Genomic DNA, 24,633 nt, shown 5'->3' on the forward strand with positions numbered 1-24,633 from the left:
TAACGAAAGTATAACAAAATCTAATAGATATTGAAGCCATTCCGAAGACAAATGGTGACAGATTTGTATACATATTACCAAAATTAGAAATCGAGTCAGTTTATGTCTTTATATTAAATTTTTATTGGATTTTTTATTTGTATCCAATTACATTTTAAAACCAAAGACTTTTTTTTAGATTTTTAACGAAGTCTACATTACTAAAATATAATAATTTGTTCCAGGCGGGAATTCCCGAAACCCCGGGAAATTTCAAAATTAATCCCCATTTCCCGGGAAATGAAAAAGTGCGGGAAAAGAAAAACTCTACTTGTGAATCTACCAATTCTCATTATATTAACTACAACTTCATCAGTTTAAGGCTCTGTTGTTGTGATGTCGTCGAAAATTCTTCCCTTGTTGACAATTGTTGGCCGAGTGATACGCGGATCGTTCCGGAGTAAAATGCAATTGCCCGTATGGTCCTGTGAATTCTGTAAACGATTGTAAACACGTTAAAAATTCTATCGAAATTAATGACTAATTGGAATTAAGAAGAATGCAGAATTAAGGAATTAATAGGAGATTGCTAATTAATGATCTATGATTGTTAAGTCACTAAAAACTCTATTCAAATCCACCAAACTGGACTTAAAGACAAATTAAAGAGAAGCTCACGTTATTACACATAATCCTGAGCAAGATGTACAAGGAACCACCATTGCAATTAATATTAAAATAAAATAATACGAAAAATTTACTCCAATAAATAAAACTATGAAAAAAATTGTATTGAAATATCATTGGATAAAAAACGAAATGCGCAAGATAGGATTTGATTTTAGACCTATGGTTCCTTGGGGAAATATTGGGGATGACATTTATAATGTCATGTTATATCTAATCTTAAAATATATGTATATAAGTGATGATATTAACCGCATAAGTAAGTGTTGCAAAATATTTAATAAATCGAATGATAAACACAAATATTGCAAACTAACGTTTTGTTGCAAGAAAAGCAAGGAGTTCGTCTTATACATAATGTTAAACATCGTTGGACATCTTGGACTAACATGGTAATAAACTTTTAGCGTATTTGTAAATGCGTCAATCATGCACTGCCTGACTTCAAATTAACAACGTTCACTGACAATGATATCAAACTTTGGACAGCTTTCTTTTATTGGGTAATTCCCCAAGACCACTTTATTAAGCAAAGATTCGGCAACGTTAATAGAGCTTGATGTATAATACAATTTGTTATAAATAATTTAGAAATAGTGAATAATTAATTAACTAAAGAATTAGTTACTCATTTTAAAACTCGAATTAATAAACGCCGTAAAAAGTTCTTAATAAGTTTATATTGTACTTGAATTCATGATCCTGCAGGATCATGACCAACTAGCTCCAATTTTTTAAAGCATAGCTCCAAAACAGAAGTTAAATTGTTTGCTAGTCAATTGTTTTGTAGATTGTTCGGGAGGTAATCTGATCAGAATATTTCTGATGAAAATTTAATGATGGACTTTGTTTACGAATGTTTTTTTAACATTATCAATACTTGAATTGTTAACTTTAACGTTATTTTTTGTTTTTCTTTAACAATAAAATATTAAAAAACCTACATCAAAAATTATTCAAATAATTCGATTAATTTTAAACGTGTGATCGAATTATTCGAACAAGTTAAAATCTCTAATTCGAATTATTCTTTTTTTTCGAACAAGAGAAAAATCGAATAATTTGAATACCCTAGTTGTCAGGCTCCCCATGTCACTAAAAAATTGGAGAATAAAATTGTTCGTAATAAAAAAGGGATAAAACTTATATTGGAATCAGAAAATAACATTCTATATTTCGAAACAATACAAAGCATTTAATACTAAATTATGTGAAGCAGCAGAAAAACTCAGTTTAGTATAAATTAGTTGAACAACAACTGAATCAATCAATCGTTCATGATCTTGCATTGGGGCACTGCTACACGTTCAATAAATATCGCAATACTGGATTGCGGTCAATATATATTGAACGTGTAGCAGTGCCCTAATTCGGCAATCCATTATCGCGATATTTATTGAACTTGTAGCATGCAGTATTAATGGATTGCGATCCAAATCTCAGAATAACCTCATGGATCGCGATCCAAATATCACAATATATATTGAATGTGTAGCAGTGTCCTTAGAATTTGAGAAATGACCTTGTTCTTAATTAAAGTGACATAACCATAACTTAATTCGTTTAACCTCCATTTTCTCAATCTCTGGTTATTTTTTATCGTGACGATAAACTGACAGTTCTCATATAAAAAATGTTAATTGGAGGTTTATCGTTACGAAAAACGATAACCAGATATTGAGAAAATGGGGGTAAATATCATAAATTAAGAAGCAATCAATATCTAATGTTTGGCATCAATCCAAGTTTTCCAAAATTTTTATAAAAATAAAACAAACAAATTTCAAGTTTAAATTAGAGACTAAGATCTCTTTTTATTGTAAATAAATATTACCTCGTAGAAGGAATATATATATCGCGTTTTTTAGTAAGATGCACGTAGTGCTTATGTCGAAGACAATTTGACAAGTGTTTTTTAATGCTAAAATAACAAGCATAATTTGGTGGCAACCAATATTTAAGGACCCGTTAACGGTTTACTCGCTAGAATCTAGTAAAATACTTCCAGCAAAGTGACATAAAAAAGGAAGCAACAATAGCTTCTAACGTTGTTAAAAATAGTATAATACGTTTAATGTAGTTATTACCAAAAGGATGCGACCTAAACACCTAATAATATTAAAAGTATATTTAATATAAATGAAGGAATTTAATAATAACACTAAAAATTATCATTGCTTTTGCCACAAACTTAAAATAATTAAATTCAGTTTTAACTTTAAAAAATTTATAAATAATTCTTTTACATTCTGCTGCCAAATTTAAAATTAACCGTTTCTACTTTCTAAATACAACACTGAAAACACAAAGTAAAACAACCCTGCCTTTGCCGTGCTTTATCAACACAAACATTGCAACGCTGTACCGGTTCAAATATTTCCAATACTCCCCAAACTATTTTTGTTGTCAAAATAGTTTTTTTTTTGTGTTTTCATCCTGATGCTTTTGGTAGAGGGTGCAAAAAGCGTCACTAATTTTTAAGGAAAATAGTACAAAAAACTATTATTAAATAAATAAATTTGGTATAAAAAGTATTGTAAAGGAAGCAAACAACAACATGGGGTATAATAACAGAAGAAAACCATAAAATTTACATTTTTTATGGGCAAAAAACTGCAATAGAAAAACCAAACTCAATACACAGGTAGCAGGTTGGCAGACTGAAAGAAAAATATACAACAACTGCACACATACAAAAATAAGTAAAAAAGGGTTCTAAAATGGACCACAGTAGCCGTAGTCATATTTACATTGATTTATCATCCTCCGACGAGGATGAGGAAGATGAATTCTCCTTGGCTGAAACTTCTGACACCGACGAAGAGGATGATCATATGCGTAGAGGTCCTAATAGATATTCCCATAATAATAGATTGGGGGAAGAGACGAAAAAATTTCCACCACAAGAAAATTTGGCAAATAAGCTAATGAAACGAGAAGTAAGTATAGACAGAAAAACTAGATTCGTTAAAATACCTGTTTTTTTCTATTTTTACAATTTCCTATTAGTATATGGGCAATAGCCGGAGGACAAAGTCTTTTTTCGCTAATGTGCCAACTAGATTATCATTTTGTCTTAAGGATTTAATACCACCAAATTTTATACAAGGGTGAGTTCTTGTTGTATCTTTTATTTAATTTATGTTAATAATAAACTTATGCCCTTATTTATATATTGTTACGTTTATGTGCATAGGCAAGTGTTTATGGGTCTTTCTGCGTGTGGCCAATTTTTGTTAAGCTACAAATTCTGCAGCAGTGAGAATGCTTCGCTCAGCCATTACTCTTTCAGTATGCGCTTTAAGTACACGTAAGTTAATGTTATTTATGGGTTTTTTAGGTTTAATGTATATAATTGGTGTGTTTCAATTTTTAGTTTATTTTTCTGGATTTATCAACCCTTTAAGCCGCTGCGCAATTTTTACAAATGCTGCCTTTTCGATGATCATGGCGTTGACAATATGAAAAAAGTCAGCATGATACAGTGGAAAAATTGTGATCCTCGCATTTTAATTGTCCATGGTGCTTCCGAAGATGAACATGAAGACTCCTATATAACTTATGTAAAAGTTCCTAAATTGGGCTGTTTAGATTGCAAAAAACTAAGAGAATTCGAAGAGGATGATGGGTGTAAGTATAATGATATTTATAAGTATAGATACAAGTCACACAGTCAAAAATCTCTTTAACAACCACAATTTCCTAAAAATTTTGGTATCCATATAAACTTCACGAGAATTGTGTTTCATATAGAAATACATCACATGACAATCTGATGACGAACGGACCATAATTGGTCAATATAAGGCCCACTACCGAAAATCACTCACGAAAAAAATATTGTTGAAATAAGCTCATAATAGATAGGACCCTTTTGCTCCCATCAAATACAGAGCATTACCTTAGTGCTATGGATATTTGACTTTGGTGTCAATTCGGCTGGTTGGCCGGGCTTCACTTACGATCGCCTACGCTTCGGGTTATCGTAATGGTTCCATTTTTAATCACAAGTAATGATTCGGTGCAAAAATTATTTTATTTTATAGAGTTCGAGTTACATTTCAGACATACAAAATCGTCATTCAAGGTCTCTCAGCTTATATTCGTATGTTACTAGGGTGTCCATTCGACTAATGATCGTTCGATTAATCGAATAATTATTCGAACAATTTAAAAATGGCCATTTTCGAATAACGAATAATTCGAACAATTTTATGTAGAATAATCGAATAAAACGAATAAATGTTCATATATATTTAAATTTATTAAATTGTTTAAAATTTTCTCATAATTTCAAATTTAAATAAGTAATAATGACTCACATAAATTGTATTGTTTCTGAAATTCGACAAATAACTAACGACAAATGGACTTTCGATCACTGCAGATGAGTGTTCCGATAGCTCCTTCCATAAATATATAAATATTACTGCAAGAAGTAACAATTCTAAAAACAAATCTTTCAACATTTTTAACTTAGGACTTGAACCAATGAAAATAAAAGGTACGGAATAAAATATTTATTATTTAGCTGGCGAAATATTAGAAGAATCGCAATTAATAATCAAAATATTAACTTAGATTAAAGTGGAGTTGAATGTGATGGAGAATGTGATTTTGAAACCGTCGTCGAAAGTGATATTGAGGATGACATTTATAATGATTACATTGAAATAGATGAAGGCCATGATCTTAGAATATATGTATATAAGTGATGTTATTAACCGCAAAATATTTAATAAATCAAATGATAAACACAATTATTGTAAACTAACGTTTTGTTGCAAGAAAAGCATGGTGTTCGTCGTGTTCGATATTAAACATCGTTGGACATCTTTGTCTAACATGGTAATAAACTTTTTGCGTATTTGTAAAGGCGTCAATCATGCACCGCCTGACTTCAAGTTAGCCACGTTCACTGACAATGATATCAAACTTTGGACAGATTCCCTTTATAGTGTAATTACCCAAGGCCACTTTATTAAGCAAAGATTCGGCAACATTGATAGAGCTTGATGTATAATACAATTTGTTATAAATAATTTAGAAATAGTAAATAATTAATTTTCTAAAGAATTAGTTACTCAATTTAAAACCCGAATTAATGAACGACATATAAAAGTTCTTAATACGTTTATATTATATTTGAATTCAGGATCATGTCCAACTAGCTCAAATTTTTTAAAGCATAGCACCAAAACGGAAACTAAAGGGTTTGCTAGTCAATTGTTTTGTAGATTCGAATGTTTTTTAACATTATCAATACTTCAATGGTTAACTTTAACGATATTTTTTGTTTTTCCTTAACAATAAAATATTAAAAAACCGAAATCAAAACTTCAGTCTTTACTTTTTAAAAAAAAATTTAAATTATTCGAATAATTCGATTAATTTTAAACGTGTGATCGAATTATTCGAACAAGTTAAAATCTCTTATTCGAATTATTCGTTTTATTCGAACAAGAGAAAAATCGAATAATTCGAATACCCTATATGTTACCCAATTTCCCTGCTTTTGAATGAATCCTGCTGCTTTCAAACGTTTTGAAATCGCTGATTGAGTGGCACCCAATGATTTTGCAAGCTCTTGTTGAGTTTGACAACAATATTCATGGTGTAATGTCTCCAATTCTTGGTCTTCAAACTTTTTTGGTTGGCCTGGATTCTGAACCGCAAAAACCATCTCTCGGACGTTGAAACCGATGAAAAACATTCACCACAAGCTTCTGTGTGCTTCAGCCGCAATTTTTTTTATGTTAAAGAAGTAAAACAAAACTTCGCGCAGATGATGCTATGTTGGCACAAAATTTTACATTTTCGAAGCAAAAAAGACATTGCGATCGGTCCATAATTGGTCATAGCTCCCACACAAATCCCACTTTAGAAAATTACATTAACAACCATAAATCTCTTAAAAAAGAAAAATATTTTTATTCATATATTCAGTATTATATGTGTATTATGTGGTCTTTCTTACTTATTTCTAGTTTAGAAATTATAAGGTTTATTAAATTGGCAATTTACGTTCCCATTGTATTTTTACTGACTATATTTTATTTTCAAAGATATCACTCTCACTCTGTAAACAATTATTTGTAATTCCTTCTTTTATAACAGATTTCAGACGACATATCCTCTGCCTCAAATGTAATTTAACTATACATACGAAATATTCAACTACAGATTCCGATCGTAAATTTGAACCAAATATACATTTAATCTGTCCCGAGCGCATTTTATTAAACTCTAATGGGTTTTTTCATATGTTGCACATACGCTTGGAACAAGCACCCAGGGAACAGCAAAAACAACAGCAACAAAGTGCAATAAATCAGCATCAAAACTCATTAAGTCATTTAATGCAGAGACCTCTCAATACAGGGGACAATTGTAACAGCAATATTAACAATAATAATATGGCTACATCTTCTAATATTGATGTACCACCAGAAAGATGTACTCCCATATCGGATCTAACCGATACCTTTAGCATAGATAGTCAATCAACAAACTCACAAACTAATGTGGTCGCTCGCATAATTGAAGATTTCGCCGATGTCGAAACTGATTCAACACACTCTGGCAGTGGTGTTATAAGCATTTCACAATTGGCCAATAGTCTGAGATCATCGGGCTCCAGTCAAAATGATTCACCCATATCAGTGTCAAGGAAATCTTGCGAAGAATTGATATTTAATTGCAATACAAATAGTACTAGTCGTTTAAATGCCATGTCACCAGCAGCCATAAATAGTGCCACCACCTCTACAACGTCATCAATTTGTGTTAGTGGTGCTGCAGCGGTTGTAACAGCTACAAATAGTAATACAGTGGTGGCTGGGACAGTAGCTGGTGTAAATAAGAATAATAGCTCACTTATGCAAAAAGGACCCCGCCAAAGACATCGCATAGTTACTAAATCTTTTCGCAAGGGAGTTTCCATATTCTTTTCCTCTGCTGGGCTAAAAGCTAATATTACCTCACCCAATACCTCAACTTCCTCTAATGGTGGCAGTAATACATCTAATAACAGCAATAACGATAGAGCCGCTGCCTATGAATTTTCGGAAGAGAATGAAAAGTGTGAAAAGATTTCCATATTGCGCAAACGTAGATTAGCTGATCGTAAATATGAATTTTCCGAAGATAATTCAGAAAATATTATACCCTTTACCAAGACTCGAACTTCCAATACATTCAGTTCCTTTTTGAGTAACACCAACACGGGCAGTCACTCGCCCCGCCACAATCTAACACATTTGCATAGTATCTCTCCCTATGCCTCGCCCTCATCGTCGCCACACACTCATCATCCCACAGCGGCTGCTTTATCGCCTTTACATCGTACTTGCACCTCGCCATTGGGTTTTAGATCTCCGCCATCAACTTCAGGCCTAGTAACACAATCAAGTGGCGGTGTTGCCGGTAGTAGTGTAATGCGTTCACCCAGTCGCCATCTGGTAGCCAATCATTTCTATAACAATCAAAAATCTCCACCACATAATTTCGCCCACACTCTGTCACCTGCTACGCAATACATGTTAAGTTTTAAACCACATGGCACCCTCTCGCCTCTGCAGTTATCCATGACAAAGCGATCACATCTGGAGGTGGGCGGTTCCCTGTCGCCAAATCATCAGCTATCGGTGTTTTTGTCGCCACGCAGGGATGAATATCGTTCAGTGGTGGAGGTGCCACTGCAGGGCGGTGCCATGTCGGAAAAGCCTGTGTGTACAAAGAAGTTTTTAAGACGTTTTGTCGAAGAAGATGATGCCGCCTCGATTATAACAAGTGTTGAAGGTAGGAAAATTAATCATTAAAAATTTATTTATTTGTATACATTTTCCTATATTACAGATGATTGCATTTCCCCCGGCTATCACATACTATTGCCCATGGAGGTACATGGCTCCTGCTACTCGGAAATGCAAATGATTTCGAAAGCTTCCTACCAACAGCTGCGCTGTTCTAGTGTGGTTATAGAGCAGCATTCATTTGATATGGAAACCTTTACCTACTATGCCATCAGTACATTGTGCCAGAAGAACCAGAAGACCTATGATTTCTTTTATGACTGGGCCTATGAACTGATAAATGTATGATAAACTTATTTAATGAACTAAAATTTTAATGAACCTTAACAATTATCATATGTTTGAATCCTTTAGGTCTGTCCTATATCTCTTACGGTATTTTGTATTTTAATGGCCCACTTTTCGGCCCGTGAAGAAGTATCCTCCTGCTTGAATTGCTCACGCAAACTTAGTTGTGCTTTTCATAGGCGCGAATATGAATGTCGTGTTTTGTTCACCTGGAATATGCTGACTGGTGAATGGGATATTTTGGATTTTGGTGAACTTCAAGACTACAACCATTACAAATACAGTCCAAAAGGTAATTTCTCACCCAATGTTACACTGCAACAAAGGGCGAAAAAGTTGGCCCGTGAAATGGCCCAGACTCTGCACAAACTACCAGATTATACCAGCAACCTAAGAATACTTGAATCGAATGTTAAGAAATCTATGAAATCTGTAACCGATATTGATAATATGATTGAATTCTCTTTGAAAAAACGGCCTCAAACATTGGATTAATTGTAATTTGCCAAGCTTTACTCATCTTTAAAAAAACAAACAAACAGAGGAAACCTACAAAACTAAATGATATTTTTCTAAGCCATCAAATAATACATATATTAGAACTATTAAAGAAGTTTAAGTTTTAGCATTTACTGCTATTTTTTATGACTTCTATTACATCATGATATTATTTAGCTGTTCGCTTAAACAAGTTAATTTTTCCATATTTTTTTTTAATTTGTTTTATGTTTTAATTTTAACTATTTTAGTTACTAATTTATGCAAACAAATTATGTTTTGTTTCAATTTTTTATTTTTTTTGTTTTAAACATTAATTTTAGTCTTTGTTTTTAAAATTTTTCAGTGGAATAATATTAAATATAATTTATGATTTAATTTATCTAAGAAATTTATCTAAAATACAACGAGTGAGATATTCCTATAATTTAATTTAAATGAAATGTTTTTTCCTTCTATTATGATTAAATAAGGTGAGTTGTTATTACAAAAAATAAAAGAAATCATTTATCGGACCTTAAGCTACGTTTCCGCATACACCGTAATCGGCACCGAAAACGAAATTCCATACACAGTTCTGAAATGAACTTTTTTCGGTGCAAATGTATAGAATTTCGTTTTCGGTGCCGATTACAGTGTATGCAGAAACGTAGCTTTACCCGTTCCAAATTCCGCTTTGGTTTTTTTTTATTGTAAAATCTTTCCATTTCAAATGTATAACTTGTTAACCATTAATCTAATACTAGGATGCCTGGTGGCCGAAATTCGACCACTTTTATGGAAAGAATTTTTAAATATTTTATATTGTGCATCTAGACATCTAGAGAAAAAAGAGTTTTAAACCATATATGTTTCATCAATATTGGTGGACAATAACATACATAAAACCAAAAACGATTTACAATATTAGTCTCATTCATTGTCAATATTTTTTTGAACACTGGATGTTGAACCAAAAAATGTTCTTTGAACAAACGATATCTCAAAAAAGGAATCTTCCATCTCCTAATGATTTTCCTCAATTACAGGGCGTTCCAATCTTTGACAGTTGATATTGTTGAAGCTACATCTATCGAATTGGCTGTCATTTATTCAATTTATTTTGCCAAATCATAACGTACGGATATAGAGTTCAACAAGACTGTTGAAATGATAAAATTGTTTTATCAAAATGGGTGTTCTGTTCCGTCCCTTATATTGTGAGGGCCATTTCTGGATGAAAGTATTTTGCACGCATTTATTAAAAATATGAATTTTGAACCTATATATAATTTTTTATCGAAAGTGGTCGTTTCGCACCTTCAATTTTTTTTTATTAATTGAAACCATAAGAAATGTCGAGCGGAAACTAGAACTACATTTTCACCACTTAGTTTTTTGAAAACTGAGTTAGGTCTTTGACAGGAGAGTTTATTTATTTATGTTTGAGACGAAAGGTCCCAATTTACTTTTTCAAATTAAATTCCGTTGAAAAATTCTTTGTAAATTAGATCATATGCTTAATTCCTTAGTACTTTATTGAAGTACGTATTGAATTCCTTCCTTTGAGAATTCATTCCTTTTTGAATTATTCATGTTTTCCAGAAATTTGTGGAGCTGTCTGACAACGCAACTGGAGTATGAATTGGAATGAATTGTCTATATTTTTTAATTCTGAATTAAGATTTAAATTAATTAATTCGATGTTTTGGATGAAACTACTAATTCCATTATGAATTCATTCAATAAAGAATGTATTCTATTCAAAGAATTGGGTTCCCTGTTCTGAAAATGAACGATTTTCAAAAAACGATGAAATGATAATTTGTTTATCTGCTAATCCCAAGATTTAGTCCGTTGAAAGAAGAGCTTTCTTTACACGAAACAAGTGGAAACAAGTTTTCCGGTTGATACCTCTGTCTTACTAAAATATCGCCGAGTTGTCTGCAAAAAGGTCTATGATTTTATTTTTATAAAATTCGATCATCCATATATTCTGAAATTATCACAAAGAATCATGTGCAAATTTCTAGGGCTTTCATATAAAAAATTCCTGAAAAATTATGATATTCGGTTTACAGAACAGGGTCGATTGTTCTATATTAATTAAACCTGTTAAGATCTGTATTATGAATGATTTTGTGTTTACAGGATAAAGTGTTTTCATATTCAGCCCAATTATGAATAAAAATTCCCCGGGAGTGTTTTCCCTTTTCGTTTTTTTAACAAAGAATTTGAATAGGAAAAATGAGAAAAGGGAAAAAACTCTCCGGGAACTTTGTTTCATAAATGGGCTGAAAGAATGCGAATTTTAAAGAATTTTGTTAAGTAAATATAGTAATAAAAGTCTCAAAGCTATCTTACCTTTCAATTATTAGTCATTTGGTACATTTTAAACAAACTGTTCTTAAATATTGTTTTAATTCCACACAGTAAAAATACGGTTTTAAATGATTATACAATTTACATCATAAACTTTTATTTTTTAAAACAATTCCATACCACTTTCACAAAACTTCTGTTTTTGTGCATAGTGATTGACTGCTAGAGGCAGTCTACTGCAATTTTATTTATCTTATTGCTAACTTATATTTATTGATTAAAAATTGATTTTATTTCGTACACCACACATATTTTAACAGTTTATCAGCACTTTTATTGTATGTTAAACGAATTTAATGTACAAATTTATGCAAATTTTGCATAGAAACAGACGAAACTTTTTAATCCGGCGGATATTGCGCGAAACGTAAAGAAATTTATCTACCAAACAGAGTTGTATTGTTAATGTCTGATTTGTTAGAGAGTTGTTGACAGAGTTGTATTTTGATTTGTTAACCCTTACAGGAGAAAAAAGTTTGTTAATAATTTTGATATATAAGTCCCCTTTAACAATGCAGAAATTGAAAGGCAGACATTTTTCTGAGTATCTTTTGAACTTGCCTAAACCTGAGAACTACACACTATTATACCTCTTTGACATTAGGCAATTTTTTTGCGCAAGTCTCTTGTGTTTGTAGATGTCAGAGGTAAGGTCAGGTTAAGGAATTATGAATGTTCAAGTCATTTTCTGTATTGGGTATATGGACAAATGTGGCCCGATTATCGCCATATTTTACAGTTATAATTTCAGAGTACTTAGAACTAATTTGTGCAAAATTTTATCAGGATTACCACATAATCAATTTATTTGTGACTACTCAAACAGTATTCCGGGGGGCTAGGTGAAATCATCGACCGATATTCGATTCATTTTTTTAAAACCAAACAAATCTTATCAACAGAGAGTATTTGTCCTATCGTGTTTTCAAAAAACAGACAGGCGTACGTTAATAGCTAGATCGTCTTATAATCTTATGAGGACTCATAATATATATCGTCATCTTAAATGCAAACGGACGTAACTACACAAAAATTTAAAATCGAGTTTTTGATTGATTATGGTTTTTTTTATAAACTGGAAAAACCGAAATTCCGCAATAAAATTATCTTTAAGCAAGGCTTAACATTTTTTTAATCTGCGCAGTCGTAAAATAATGTTTTAGTAAAATTTTTAAATTTTTGTTTTTTAAAACGGGTTAAAAAATTAGAAAATGCGTAAAGATATTGGAAATATTTCTAAAACGACTGCGCAGATTAAAAAATTGTTAAGCCTTACTTAAATGTAATTTTATGGCGGAATATCGATTTTTTTAGTTTATGCAATAATTATTATAAACTAAACCATTTTTGATTTACGCGAATATATATTGTGTAACCTCCTCCATTTTCGAAATAACGAAAACAAGAGCTAACCTAAAAAAACGGTTAGAACCACTGGATTCAGCGTAATCGAATTAGTTTAAACCGCCGGGTGCCCTTCCTGACAGAAAAAAGTGACAATTTCGTACACAGCGTAATTATATGAAATATTATTCAGGCTCATGTTCATATAAATTTTTTATAGAGAGAAAATTTATTTAATTTTTGGTAATTTCAAATTTCTAAAAACATTGAGTTTAAAATAGTATGATTTTTACAGTGAAAGTAATATATAGATAGAAGATATGAGTAATTGTCATTCATAATTTTGTATCCTGCAAGGGTTAACAACTAAAAATACAACTCCGCCAACAACTCGTTCCCAATTAGGCAACAATACAACTCTGTTTTGTAGATAAATTTCTTTTGGTTTCGCGCAATATCCGTCGGATTGAGAATTGTCGTTGGATTCTCTGCATAATTTATAAAAATTATCGTTTAAAATATAATAAAAGTGTTGTTAAATTGTTAGTCTATGAAATAAAAACAATGTTTAATCAATAAATAAATAATTTTCAAATAAAAAAAATTAAATTGAAATAGAAATTAAATTGAAATAGCAGCCAGTCAATTTGCAAAAAAAAATAAAGTTCTGTGATTGAGATAAAATCAAGTAGTTGCACTTATCTTGTGAAAAAAAAAATAAAAGTTAAGAAGCATTAAGCTTTTTCATAGAAAATTGCTAGTTTTTTTTATATATGTATAAAAAATGGTTTATTTAAAAAATATTTAGAAATTAAAAAATATGTACTATGTATGTAATTGGAAGAATGTCAATTATTTAAAAAGCATCGGCAATGTTTTTAATAAAGAAATTTGTCAAAAAGGCAGCAGAGAAAAACCTAAAACAAATCGTTACAAAAGCTTTAACAGACTTGATTACTTATACAAAGCGCCCAAAGTATGCACTCAGTTTGTGGACGTAGTTTGAAACAACTGCGTTTGAAAGAGCTTTAAACCATTAAAAGTTTTGTGATATAGGGTTAACACATCAACAACATTTATGAAAAATTACGAACCGGCTAATAATTATTTAAAGTGAGTATTTATGATACTTTTTTTAACTAATTTAAAAACTTACCATTTTCTATAATCTAAGTTTCATATAATTAAAATAAATACACAATTTATTTAATATTTTTCCTCTCATAGATGCATTTTTAGTTTATTTCAGTTTTTTTTGTTTATTTTTTTTAAATCGTTATTTTGAAAATAAAAATAAGTTCAACTTCCTTAACGCCCAGTTCTTTAAATTTAAATTTTATACACAAAAAACTTACGGTTTCGTTCTTTTCATTTAATTCTTTTAATAAAGACATTACAATAGTTTAGTTACTTGTTGATTTGTGGGATTTTGTTGTGATTTGTTTTGTATATTGTTTTGTTTTTATAGCCAGATTTAATGAAATTTAAATTTTGTAATAAATTGCAATTTCGTTTGTTTTTTTTCATTTGTTTATTTTTTGAATTTTTTTTGTTGTTTGTGTTTTTTGCATACAAAATCTGTATACCTATAGACCTATTACAACTTACAGACTACTATTTATAATGTATTGTTTTACATATTTTATTTATATTTTAATAATAATATTATCATATAATATAATAAACTTAAAAAATAAATACAATTCTCCTTTAGTGTTTAAATAAATGTATTTGGGATTTTGTTTTTGTTTTCTGGTTTAATTTATTTTTATTTGTATTTTACTTTTTGAAATTTCGAAATTATTTTTCAATTGGTAATTTCCATAATTTGTTTGTAAATATTTTTGTTTTCTTTTTTTTTTCTTTGTTGTATTTAGGTTTTATATTTTATTTTTTATATATAATTTTAGAATTTTTTTTAAATCGTTTTCACTTGATTTTGTTTTTAATAAATTAATGAAGCGGTTTTTTTAGAATATTATCTTTTTATCTAATTTTAATGTTACTAATCGAAATATTGCTGAATTTATTTTTAATTATGGGATTTTTTTTGTTGGTTTAATAATTTAATCATGAATTTTGTGGTAGTGTTGTCAATGAGAAAAATAATTTTGTTTAATTTAATTAATGTTTAATGGTAGTAGTATTGCGTACATCATTTGTAATCAGTTTTCTTTTCCTATATGGGTTTTTTTTGTTTGTTTTAAATATTAATAATATTAATTTTTGTTTTGTTTTAATTTAATTTTATGCATGACTTTTAACTTAAATATTAGTGTGGTTTTATGGTTTTTACAAAATTATTTAAATATTTATATAATTTTTTTGGTTTTACCTACATAATAATAACCTCACTTTTGTAAATTTATATATATTTTTGTTTTTGCAATAAATTTATTAGACTGCCCTATGTTGAAAACAAATGTCATTTTGTTGTTTCCTTTTAGAAGTAAAATTTGTTATGAATTTTGAAATTATGAAAAAAAAATATAAAAATTATCTGCTGATTTTTATTTATAAAAAGTACTTTTTTGGTATAAAATACTTTTCAAGTTTTAAACCATTTTCTTTTAAATATTTTGGCTATTTTGTACTCTGTAAATGAATATTTGAAAGTTTTTTAAAGTACACGTATAAAAAAAATTAAAAAATACTTTTTCCAGCAAGTATATAAATAACAAGTTTTTTAAAAAATCTTCCAAAATTTAATTCCAATAAACAAATTTTAAAGTTTTGAAAAAAGTATTTACAAAAATCAAAAAAATACTCTTTTTCAAAAAATACTTTTTAGCAAGGTACTTTTTTCAAAAAGTACTTTTTTGGGTTTTTTGAGAATTTTTTTAAAATATTGACAATTTAGAAGTCTGAGAAAGAATATTTGAATGTTATTAATGTATACAGAGGTTTAAAAAATTTAAGAATTACTTTCTCTTCTATTATTTTTAAAATTAAAGTTCAAATATTGAAAAAGTATAAAAACTAAAAAAGTACTTTTCGACAAAAATATTATTTCGTTACAATATGTAGCATTATAACATGTTTAAATTTCATAAATCATTTAAAAACTGAAGAAGTACTTTTTCCAAAAAGTACTTTTTTGAAAAGGCCACTTTTTACATTATTGAATAATTTCATTTCCTTACAATTTAAATGGCAGGGTGCAGGAATGTCCCTTATTTTCTGGCCGCTTTATATTATTTTTTTGAACTTGAAAGCCTTTTGGAAAAAGTTTTCCATTAATATAACGGATTTAATATAAATTCAACTTAAATTTTATTTTTACTAGGAAACAACTTAATAACCTTAATGTTTTCCCCAAGGCTGTCTAATATGTATAAGTATTTTGTTGTTTTAATTAAATATTTAATATTTTTTATACAATATTATTTCTACTGCTTTCATCCATTAATTTGTACAACTAAAGCAATTATTTTTTATTTATTTATATATATATTTTTGTTTTCAATAAAAAGCTAAAAAATGTTTAGGTTATTTTTTTATAGAAAATTTAACAAAAAATAACTTTGTATACATATATTTATATAACATTGTATAAAATGAAACTTAAACAATAATAAAATGGATCCCAAAAGAAAAAAAAAATTAAATAATAATTAAAGAAAAAATATAGAAAAATAAAGTATGGAACTATTATAATTATAAAACTTTACAAAAACTTGTTATTACTTAATAATTTTTTTTTTTTTTTAAAGAAATACATCACAAACGTTTGTTTTTTTCAATATTTTTCTTGTATATTAATTTCTAAACTTTGAATACAACTCTGTTACGTTTTACCTCATAATTTACAGTTCAGATTGACTTGAAAGCAATAGCTTAGCAGTAATCTTGTTGGGGATTGGTTTAATTAAATTTTAATTAAATTATTGCAAAAAGAAAATTTGTCTAAACAAATATTGATTTGGAAACAAAGTTAAGAGTTTTTAGTTACATATTTAGAAGAAAACTAATGTTCCAAAATTTATTTTAAATATCCAATTTTTTCTTGTGTATTTTACGTTGTTTCGTTGTTTTGGGTTTATATTATTTAACTTTTCTTTGCGTCAAATCGCTGTGACCGTTAGCGACGCCATTAGCCAGCACGGCGCCATTTTTGTACGCACTACCATTCATTGAACCATTCGCACTTGTGACTCCACCATTTGCTGTCACTGTTGTGCCATTTTTGAGGCCATTGATCTTACCATTAACAGCATGACCATTCATGTGTTTGCTGTTGTTGACATCATCATCATCACCATTGGCATGGCCATTGGTTATGAGCTTATAATCCTTTTCAGGACGCTGTAAAAAGAACATTAATAAGTTCTTGTATTGCTATAGATAGATACATATAGTTTTTCCGGTTTTCCATTATTTTTCGCAAAATCATTTCAGTTACACAGAGAGAAAAATTATATGTATAGAAGCAAATAGCAATTGTCACAATTTAATTATTGGTTACATTTAAGCGCGCATATATAATGATTGTTTGATTATTAGGGTTATTACAAAATGTCGTTACATTTAGTTGTCGTTGTAGTGGCATCAGGCAGAGAATTAGGTCACAAATGAGAATACATGAAAAAGGAAAATTGATTTTTGTTAACAACAATTGTATGTTTTTGGTAAATAAATACTGATATGATTTTCAAATATTAATTACTATATTCTAAAATGGTTTAATTTATGTATATTTGCATTATTATTACATACTATAAATACTTACAATAAAATAGTAAACAAAATGATTTTTATCTAAAATACAATACAACTAATGAATTTTGTGTTTTATATGTAAAATTGTTTAAAGTGTAACATTGATGTAAATATAAATGCAAAGCAAAAAACGTTTGCCTACTTTTAGGCATTTACTTTTAATGTTGTCTATGTAGGGTGGTTGTTAGAGATGTGATTGGGAAAACCTAAAAGGGGAACTGAAAATCTCCTATGATTATGATATACTAATGAGATGCTTATGGTAATTATTGAATTTAAAGCAAACAAATTAGGAGTAAAACTGTAAATGATGTAAAAATATTGAAATTTTTTTTTTTACTAATACTTAGTACAATATAACAGACATTTAGAGCAATCGTTCTGATGCAAAGATGTAAAGGAAGGGCAAAATTGAGATTATATGTAAATAAATTTGTACAAAAGTATGTTTGCCTACCTAATAAAATTTTTATGAATGTGCTAGGTAAGTGCTAGGTAAGTTAAGTTTTCCCTAATTTATTTGACACGTAAAAAAGATAAGGTATACATGTTATATATCAATGGATAGGGGATTTTGTCTATTTTTCAAAAATATATATAACTTTTGATATTTAGAAAATTCATGGAATACTTTTTTGAAAAATATAACAGAAATTGCTTTTTATTGAGTTTTTGCAAAGATACAACTTTTTCAATTGAAATTAAATTTTTATTTATGAATATTTTTTAATAAAATTTTACAGTTATATAGATTTTGCCATTGAAAATAGAAAACTAAAAACAAATTTTAAAATTTGTAGTCAAAAAACCCGCGATTACCAAAAAAGTGTTGAAAAATCCCAAAAATGGGCTTTTTTAGTTTTTTGGCTATAATAATATCCATACCAAGGGCGGGATTTCGGAACCCTTAACAAAACAATTAAAAACATATTTGGCCGTCTAATATGGGTTACTATATTTTGATATCGAGTATGCGATTTGAGAATTTTTGCCCTAAAGTTGAATTTAAAATAAAAAATAGGCGTTTTTTGGATGGACCTGGTGCCCTTGGTATCAACAATTTTCAAATTTGTTTTCATTTAAAATATTTAGTGTAAAGTTAGATTTTGCAAAAAGTATAAATTCCTAATAAACCTTTTTAGACATTTTTTAGATAACTTAAATAGAAAAAAGTACTATTTTTTCCCAAACATACCCGAGGTGTCCTACTTTGGGGACCCCTGGCCCTGCTTCTGGTAGGCTTAGGAGATCCAAATTCAAAACTTAAACACTTCCTCTTTGCGCATGTGAAATTCCATTCAAATCAGACTAAGAGTTTAGAAGTTACAGATTTATTTCCTTTTTTCCTCATACCACTGTGCGGTGATTTGACGAGATAAGCGTTTTTACCAAATGTGGTTTAACATTTTGTGAAAATAGCGGAGGTCTGACGTGCTAGATGCAGACATTTCCACCGCCATCATATTACATAAATTATTAATTCCCATATTTCTACTGATACCTAAAGTGCTAAAAATATAATTCCACAAAACCCCGATTGTAGAGTATACTAGATTCGGTTTAGCTAGATATAATATTCTAACTTTGTTGTTGTTGTCTTCTAGCTTTTTATGTTGTATTGAATTATTATCCATGATTTTGTTTTAGCTTAACTTTCACTTGGTTTCTTGCTTAAACCGAATTGTATTTGAAAGATTAGACAAAACAAATTTATTTTTACAAAAAAAAAATATAGTCAATTTTATTACGGTGATTTTTTTTTTGTTGGAACTAATGGTTGCTGCATTGCAATCAATGGGTGTTTGTTTGGTTATTAGAATAAGCATGCGCAACATTGGAAAATAGTCCCTCCAAAAAAAATAAGAAACGTGTAGTATACAGTGGGGGTAATATGATTAGGGGGATAATGTTAAACAACTATGTATTTTGAATTAAGTATGCAGACTTGAATTCCGAACTATTAAAGTTCTCAAGTAATCAATTTTGACAATTTGACCCCTTTCACACTAGGCAATTTAGTTGCGCAAGTCTATTGTGTTTGTAGATGCCAGAGGTAATGTCGGGTTAAGGAGAAGAAAATTTTACACGGTGTTTTGTTGTTGGCCTAGTGTGAAAGGGGTATTTGTATATCAAAATTATGACTATATTTGACTAGATCTGTTCTGAAGGAAGATTTTTGCGCAAAGTCTTTGGCAATGTCAGTTTCAAAAACAGCTGATATTTTAGAAATCTAAGTTTTATTGTGTCAATTACAATACATCAGTGACAGTCTGCAGCTACATTTCACAGCTAATAATTTTTACTGACACTGCAGTAAAAATATTTTCCCATAAACTTAACTGTCTATAAACTAATTTTATGTAATGTTTAGCTAACATACCTAGAGACCTACTTAAAGACCTTTTAAAGAAAGCATTTACTGTCTGTTGGTTGGTTGGTTGTTTGGTTTGAAACGATTACATAGTATTTTTGGATTTGTGTTACCATAACGTGTTAACACTGATAATAATAGTAATAATAACAATAATGATGATCATGATGACTGTTATAATAATGAAGTATGTTTAGCTGTTGCTGCTACTTATGTTGACAAAGCAATGTCAATGAATTTTTGTTTAACAATTGTGGTGTCTTGTCTCTTGTCTTTTGGGAGTACGTACACAAATTTGTGTACAACCAAGACAGCAAACAAAAAATAAATAAGCACTAAAAACAGGGGACAGACAGACAGACATAAATACAAACAGAAATTTGTTACGATCATAAAATTTTAGCAACAACTACACATGAGTTAAGCAAACGAAATGAAGGAAGACAAATAATGTAATAGAAAATGAAAAAGAAAAAAAAGAAGGTGCAACATTTTTGTTAAGCGGCTTGTTTTATGAATGAACAAAAAATAAAAATGAAAGCCAGTCAGTAAGTCAGACACAGTCTTCCACTCGGCTACTAAGCTGCTACAGCTAACAAGTAAGAGTTTTGTTTAACATGTCTTTCTTTATGGCTGAGTGTCTGTCTGTCTGCCTGTCTTCAGGTCTACCTTTATTTATGTATGATATAATTGAAGCATTTTTGTTTTACTGCTGCTGCCTCTGTTGGCCTTACAAACAAACACTACATATTTGGAATTTCAGTTCGTTTACAAGGTTTACTTTTCATTATTTGAGTTTTTTTTTCTTTTTTGTTTTCTTTTACTTTTGATTTCATTACCACAGGCCGGATTTATGTTGCGACAAGTGTTTTTTTAAATGGCTTTTGGGTTTTCGCTTTAAATGGGGAAACTACAGTTGATGTAAAATAACGTGGGAATATTATTGATGACATTGATAGCAATTCGGAAGTGGCAATGTCTGTCTCTTGCAGAGACACGTCATAAGTCAGGAATGTTGGGAAATAGGACAAAATGAGAAGTTGTAGAAGAAGCAATTATGAGTTTATGTAGTAGAGAAAATGCTTTTTAGACTTAATGATAATTTGTAACGATTTCGAAATCGTAACATTTTCAAAATTGTGCTTTAAATGTAGATATATTAGATCATGTGATTTAATATGGAAAGGAAATAAATGTGTTCGTTATCCCCTCAAAATATAACTTGGACCCAGTTTTGACCATATTTAAATCATCATGTTTGAATAATAGTATGAATATTGAAAAAAAAAAATTAAACAAATCAGGTCTAAATCAAGTAAATTTTTTAACATTTGAATTTACTTTTATTCGTCCAGTTTACGGTGTGAACCAAGACCCAACATATGTTGGGAAAACATCAAAAAAACAAGGTATATTTTTAGGGGGAAACAAAAGCTTTCAGTGTTGAAATGTTGTGTAAAGGAAAAAGTAATTTCGTGTTTGTTTGTATAAATATTAATTCGTTTTGGTTTAAAAAATGCTAATATTTTTTAAATTCATATACACACTTTAATTAAGCAAACAATGATTTCCATTCGATCTATATCTTCATATAGGAAGCAGGCTATAGTATGTTTTGAATTCTCCTGAGTTTGAGATTTCTTGAAAAAAATTGGTAAATCCACCTAGAGTTATTTAATTGTATGAATTAAAAATGCGGGATTTGCAATAGATGGCGTATCTTTTGAACACGGTTTATAGTATCATTTTGAAGGGTTCATTCTCACTTAGTTATTGAACATTATAGTGTAAACAACAAAGTTTTTTTTTGCTTCGAAAATGTCGAATTTTGTATCAACAAAGCGTCATATGGGAGAATTTTTGATTTTCTTGTTTAATTTGAGAAAAAAGTGCCACTAAAGCACATGTGTTCCATCGGTTTCAACGTGCGGGAGATTGTTTGTGAGGTTCAGAAGTAATGATTTTGACACGTAAGACAAAGATCGCCCAGGTCAGCCAAAAAAGTTTGAAAACCAATAATTAAAGTCATTACTCCATGAAGATTGTTGTCAAACTCAACAAGAGTTTGCAAAATCATTGGGCGCTACTCAATCAGCAATTTCAAAACGTTTGCAGGATTCATCCAAAAGCTGGAAAATTAGATTCGTGATAGCAACCAAATTTTTTGCCAATCGAATGATTCGGTTGCACACATAGAATTGTTCAGTTCTAACCACAGAAAGTCAGTTGATAAAGAAGAATTTCAGTTGAAGCAACCAAACTTTAGTTACCCCTTCCAAAATATTGTAGCCATAACTGTAAAATTCGGTCACTAAGATAGAACCATTCCATTGGCAACAAAATCGGTTGCTAGCACGAATCTATTTTCTCTGTGTACGAATTGAAGCCGATCGAGATAGTAAGACATCGTACATGAAGCCCAGCCAACTAGTCAAATCGACACCAAAGCCAAATATCCGTGGCGCTAAGGTAATGTTCTGTATTTGGTGGAACCAAAAGAATCCTATCAGAATATGCGGCCAGACATGAAACTGTAATATTTCATCATGGCAATACTCGGTCACATCTTACAATATCTGTTAAAAACTAATTAGAATGAAATGGTTGGGAAGTTTTGCCTCACCAGCTTTATAGTCCAAACCTTGTTCCGTCCGTCTACTATTTGTTTCGATCGATTCAGAATGCTCTATCCGATATTGGCTTGATTCGTTCTTGGCCTGGAAACGCATGGATTTGGCTCGGAATTCATGTGTTTCCGGAAAGATGGGAAAAGATCATTGCTAACATTGGCCATTACTTTTAATAAATTTATATTGTAAAAATGTTTCAAAGTAAGAGCTAAAAATTTGAAAAAAAAATCCCGCATTTTTAATTCATATACCCAATATTAATTTGTATTTTAATGCAAATGAAACATAATTGACAACTAATCTTTCACATTTGTTTTCAATCATTAAGGAATTATGAAAATGGATAATTGCGATCATTTAAAGATCGAAATATATTTTGTGGGCGCTGTCGTGCCATGATTAAATTATGAAGATATGCATCGCAGATTTGTCATATCAACAGTCTGAAACACTGCTTATGCTCCATAGAATATATTATTAAATCAGTGAAATGTAGAAAGAGAACTCAAAGTGGGTTCGACCGGAAAAGTGGTAATAAATCTTTTTTACAAAAACTACTAGTACAATTGCAAAATGGCGTACGAACGAATCATGGAGGAGGACATAAGCTCTCAGAAAATTAAATTTGTAAACACCCGGATAGAATTCAAGATAATGGGAAGTTCCTAACTTGTACAAATAGAGACAGATTTCAACGAATTTTATTTTGTTATAAAGCAAATAGGAAAATAAAGAAAATACTGTTTATTTCTCGAAGTTATCTCTTATACTTTTAGAAGATATTTCTGTTTCAATTATGAAATTTGCCTTTTTACCCTGACTTTAATTTGATTTTTTTTTTGCAAATAAATATTGTTCAAAAAAATACCATAATCATATTGTAATAAACATATTTATTTATTGGAATTGAACAACAATTTAATTGTTACCAATCCCGCTCAAAAAGATAAGAGAACAGATTTTTCAGTAGCTATTTCCTTAATTCCTTTCACTTTAAATGTATTGAATTCATTCCTATGAGAATTAATTCTTTTTAGAAAAACTTCCTTATTGAATCATTCACATTTTCATTAATTCGAATCCATTAAAAGATATAATTCCTTATGAATTAATTCAACAATGAATGCATTCTATTTAAATAAAAGCCTTTGAATGAAGCTAAAGAATTAGATGTTGGGAATGGATCTATGGAATGAATGGCTGCCGATTTAACCCTCTAATGCCCAAGCATTCCCAAGTCACTCATCGCAAAAATGCCAATAAATATGACTGATTTTTCATTTCAAAAACGTATGTAACAGTTGCTAAAAACTGCACTTAAATTAGTTTAAAAAGCTTTCAAAGTTTTTGAAATGAAATACAGTTATATTTGCATTTATTAGCATTTTGCGATGAGTGCCTTGAGGCATGCTTAAGCTTTAGAGGGTTAAGATTACAGTGAATTAATTAATTCGATACTTTAAACGCTCTTATGAGCTTAATAAAACTACTTTCAATCTACTTTACATATACATTGAAATGATAAGAATGATGTCTAACGAAACTACTTTTTCCTCCAACCAACATTTCTACAATTATTCTTATGAAATTATCTAGATTTTGTAGTGTTTAGAAATTTTGTTTGGAATTTAATAATGCAAATATATTAAAATAAAACTATTAAAAAATGAAAGAATATAATGAATTTATTGTTATTTTTGTGGACTACTTACCGATTTGCGGCCCTTGTAGGCTTCTTTGTAGAATTCGTTGAATAAGAAGAAGAACATGACAGCATGCATACCGATCCACCAGACAAAGGCCTTAGGATAATTGCAATCGATGAAGAGTAACTGGAAGGCATGTACCATGATGGCAATAAATTGGACCTGGAAAGTGAAAAAGAAAATATAATAAATGTGTAATTACAGATTAAAGTGCAAAAATTAACATTTATTCTTAA

General features: G+C 29.7%; 2 protein-coding genes across 10 annotated transcripts in view; one reads left to right on the forward strand and one right to left on the reverse strand.

Moving 5' to 3' along the window:
- Positions 1-3,239: 3,239 nt before the first annotated feature.
- LOC135964204 (uncharacterized) lies at positions 3,240-9,709 on the forward strand. Its single transcript, XM_065516353.1, has 7 exons — positions 3,240-3,605; positions 3,676-3,776; positions 3,863-3,976; positions 4,043-4,296; positions 6,784-8,466; positions 8,524-8,762; positions 8,835-9,709. The coding sequence occupies exons 1-7, from the start codon at positions 3,387-3,389 to the stop codon at positions 9,261-9,263; spliced, it is 3,039 nt and encodes a 1,012-aa protein (XP_065372425.1). The 5' UTR covers positions 3,240-3,386; the 3' UTR covers positions 9,264-9,709.
- A 4,463-nt stretch (positions 9,710-14,172) lies between these two features.
- The window catches only part of LOC135964206 (very long chain fatty acid elongase AAEL008004), an 81,544-nt gene continuing 71,083 nt past the window's right edge, over positions 14,173-24,633 (reverse strand). For 8 of the 9 annotated variants that reach the window (XM_065516361.1, XM_065516358.1, XM_065516357.1 and 5 more), the window contains 2 exons: positions 24,404-24,559; positions 14,173-17,309 (listed from right to left, as the gene is read on the reverse strand). In XM_065516361.1, the coding sequence (XP_065372433.1) occupies positions 17,016-17,309; positions 24,404-24,559 (450 nt within the window). In that variant the 3' untranslated portion in view covers positions 14,173-17,015. The remainder of the gene's footprint in view (positions 17,310-24,403; positions 24,560-24,633) is intronic. The other variant, XM_065516364.1, reaches the window with a different exon arrangement.

Source organism: Calliphora vicina, chromosome 1 (assembly GCF_958450345.1).
Source record: "Calliphora vicina chromosome 1, idCalVici1.1, whole genome shotgun sequence".
In the NCBI taxonomy this organism is placed as follows: Eukaryota; Metazoa; Arthropoda; class Insecta; order Diptera; family Calliphoridae; genus Calliphora; species Calliphora vicina.

Excerpts from the sequence above, each read along its gene's own strand:
- LOC135964204 (XM_065516353.1), top strand. The coding sequence starts at position 3,387 with ATGGACCACAGTAGCCGTAGTCATATTTACATTGATTTATCATCCTCC. Across the intron at positions 3,977-4,042 it reads AGTATGCGCTTTAAGTACAC|TTTATTTTTCTGGATTTATC; the intron begins GTAAGTTAATGT and ends TTCAATTTTTAG. Across the intron at positions 8,763-8,834 it reads GGGCCTATGAACTGATAAAT|GTCTGTCCTATATCTCTTAC; the intron begins GTATGATAAACT and ends TGAATCCTTTAG.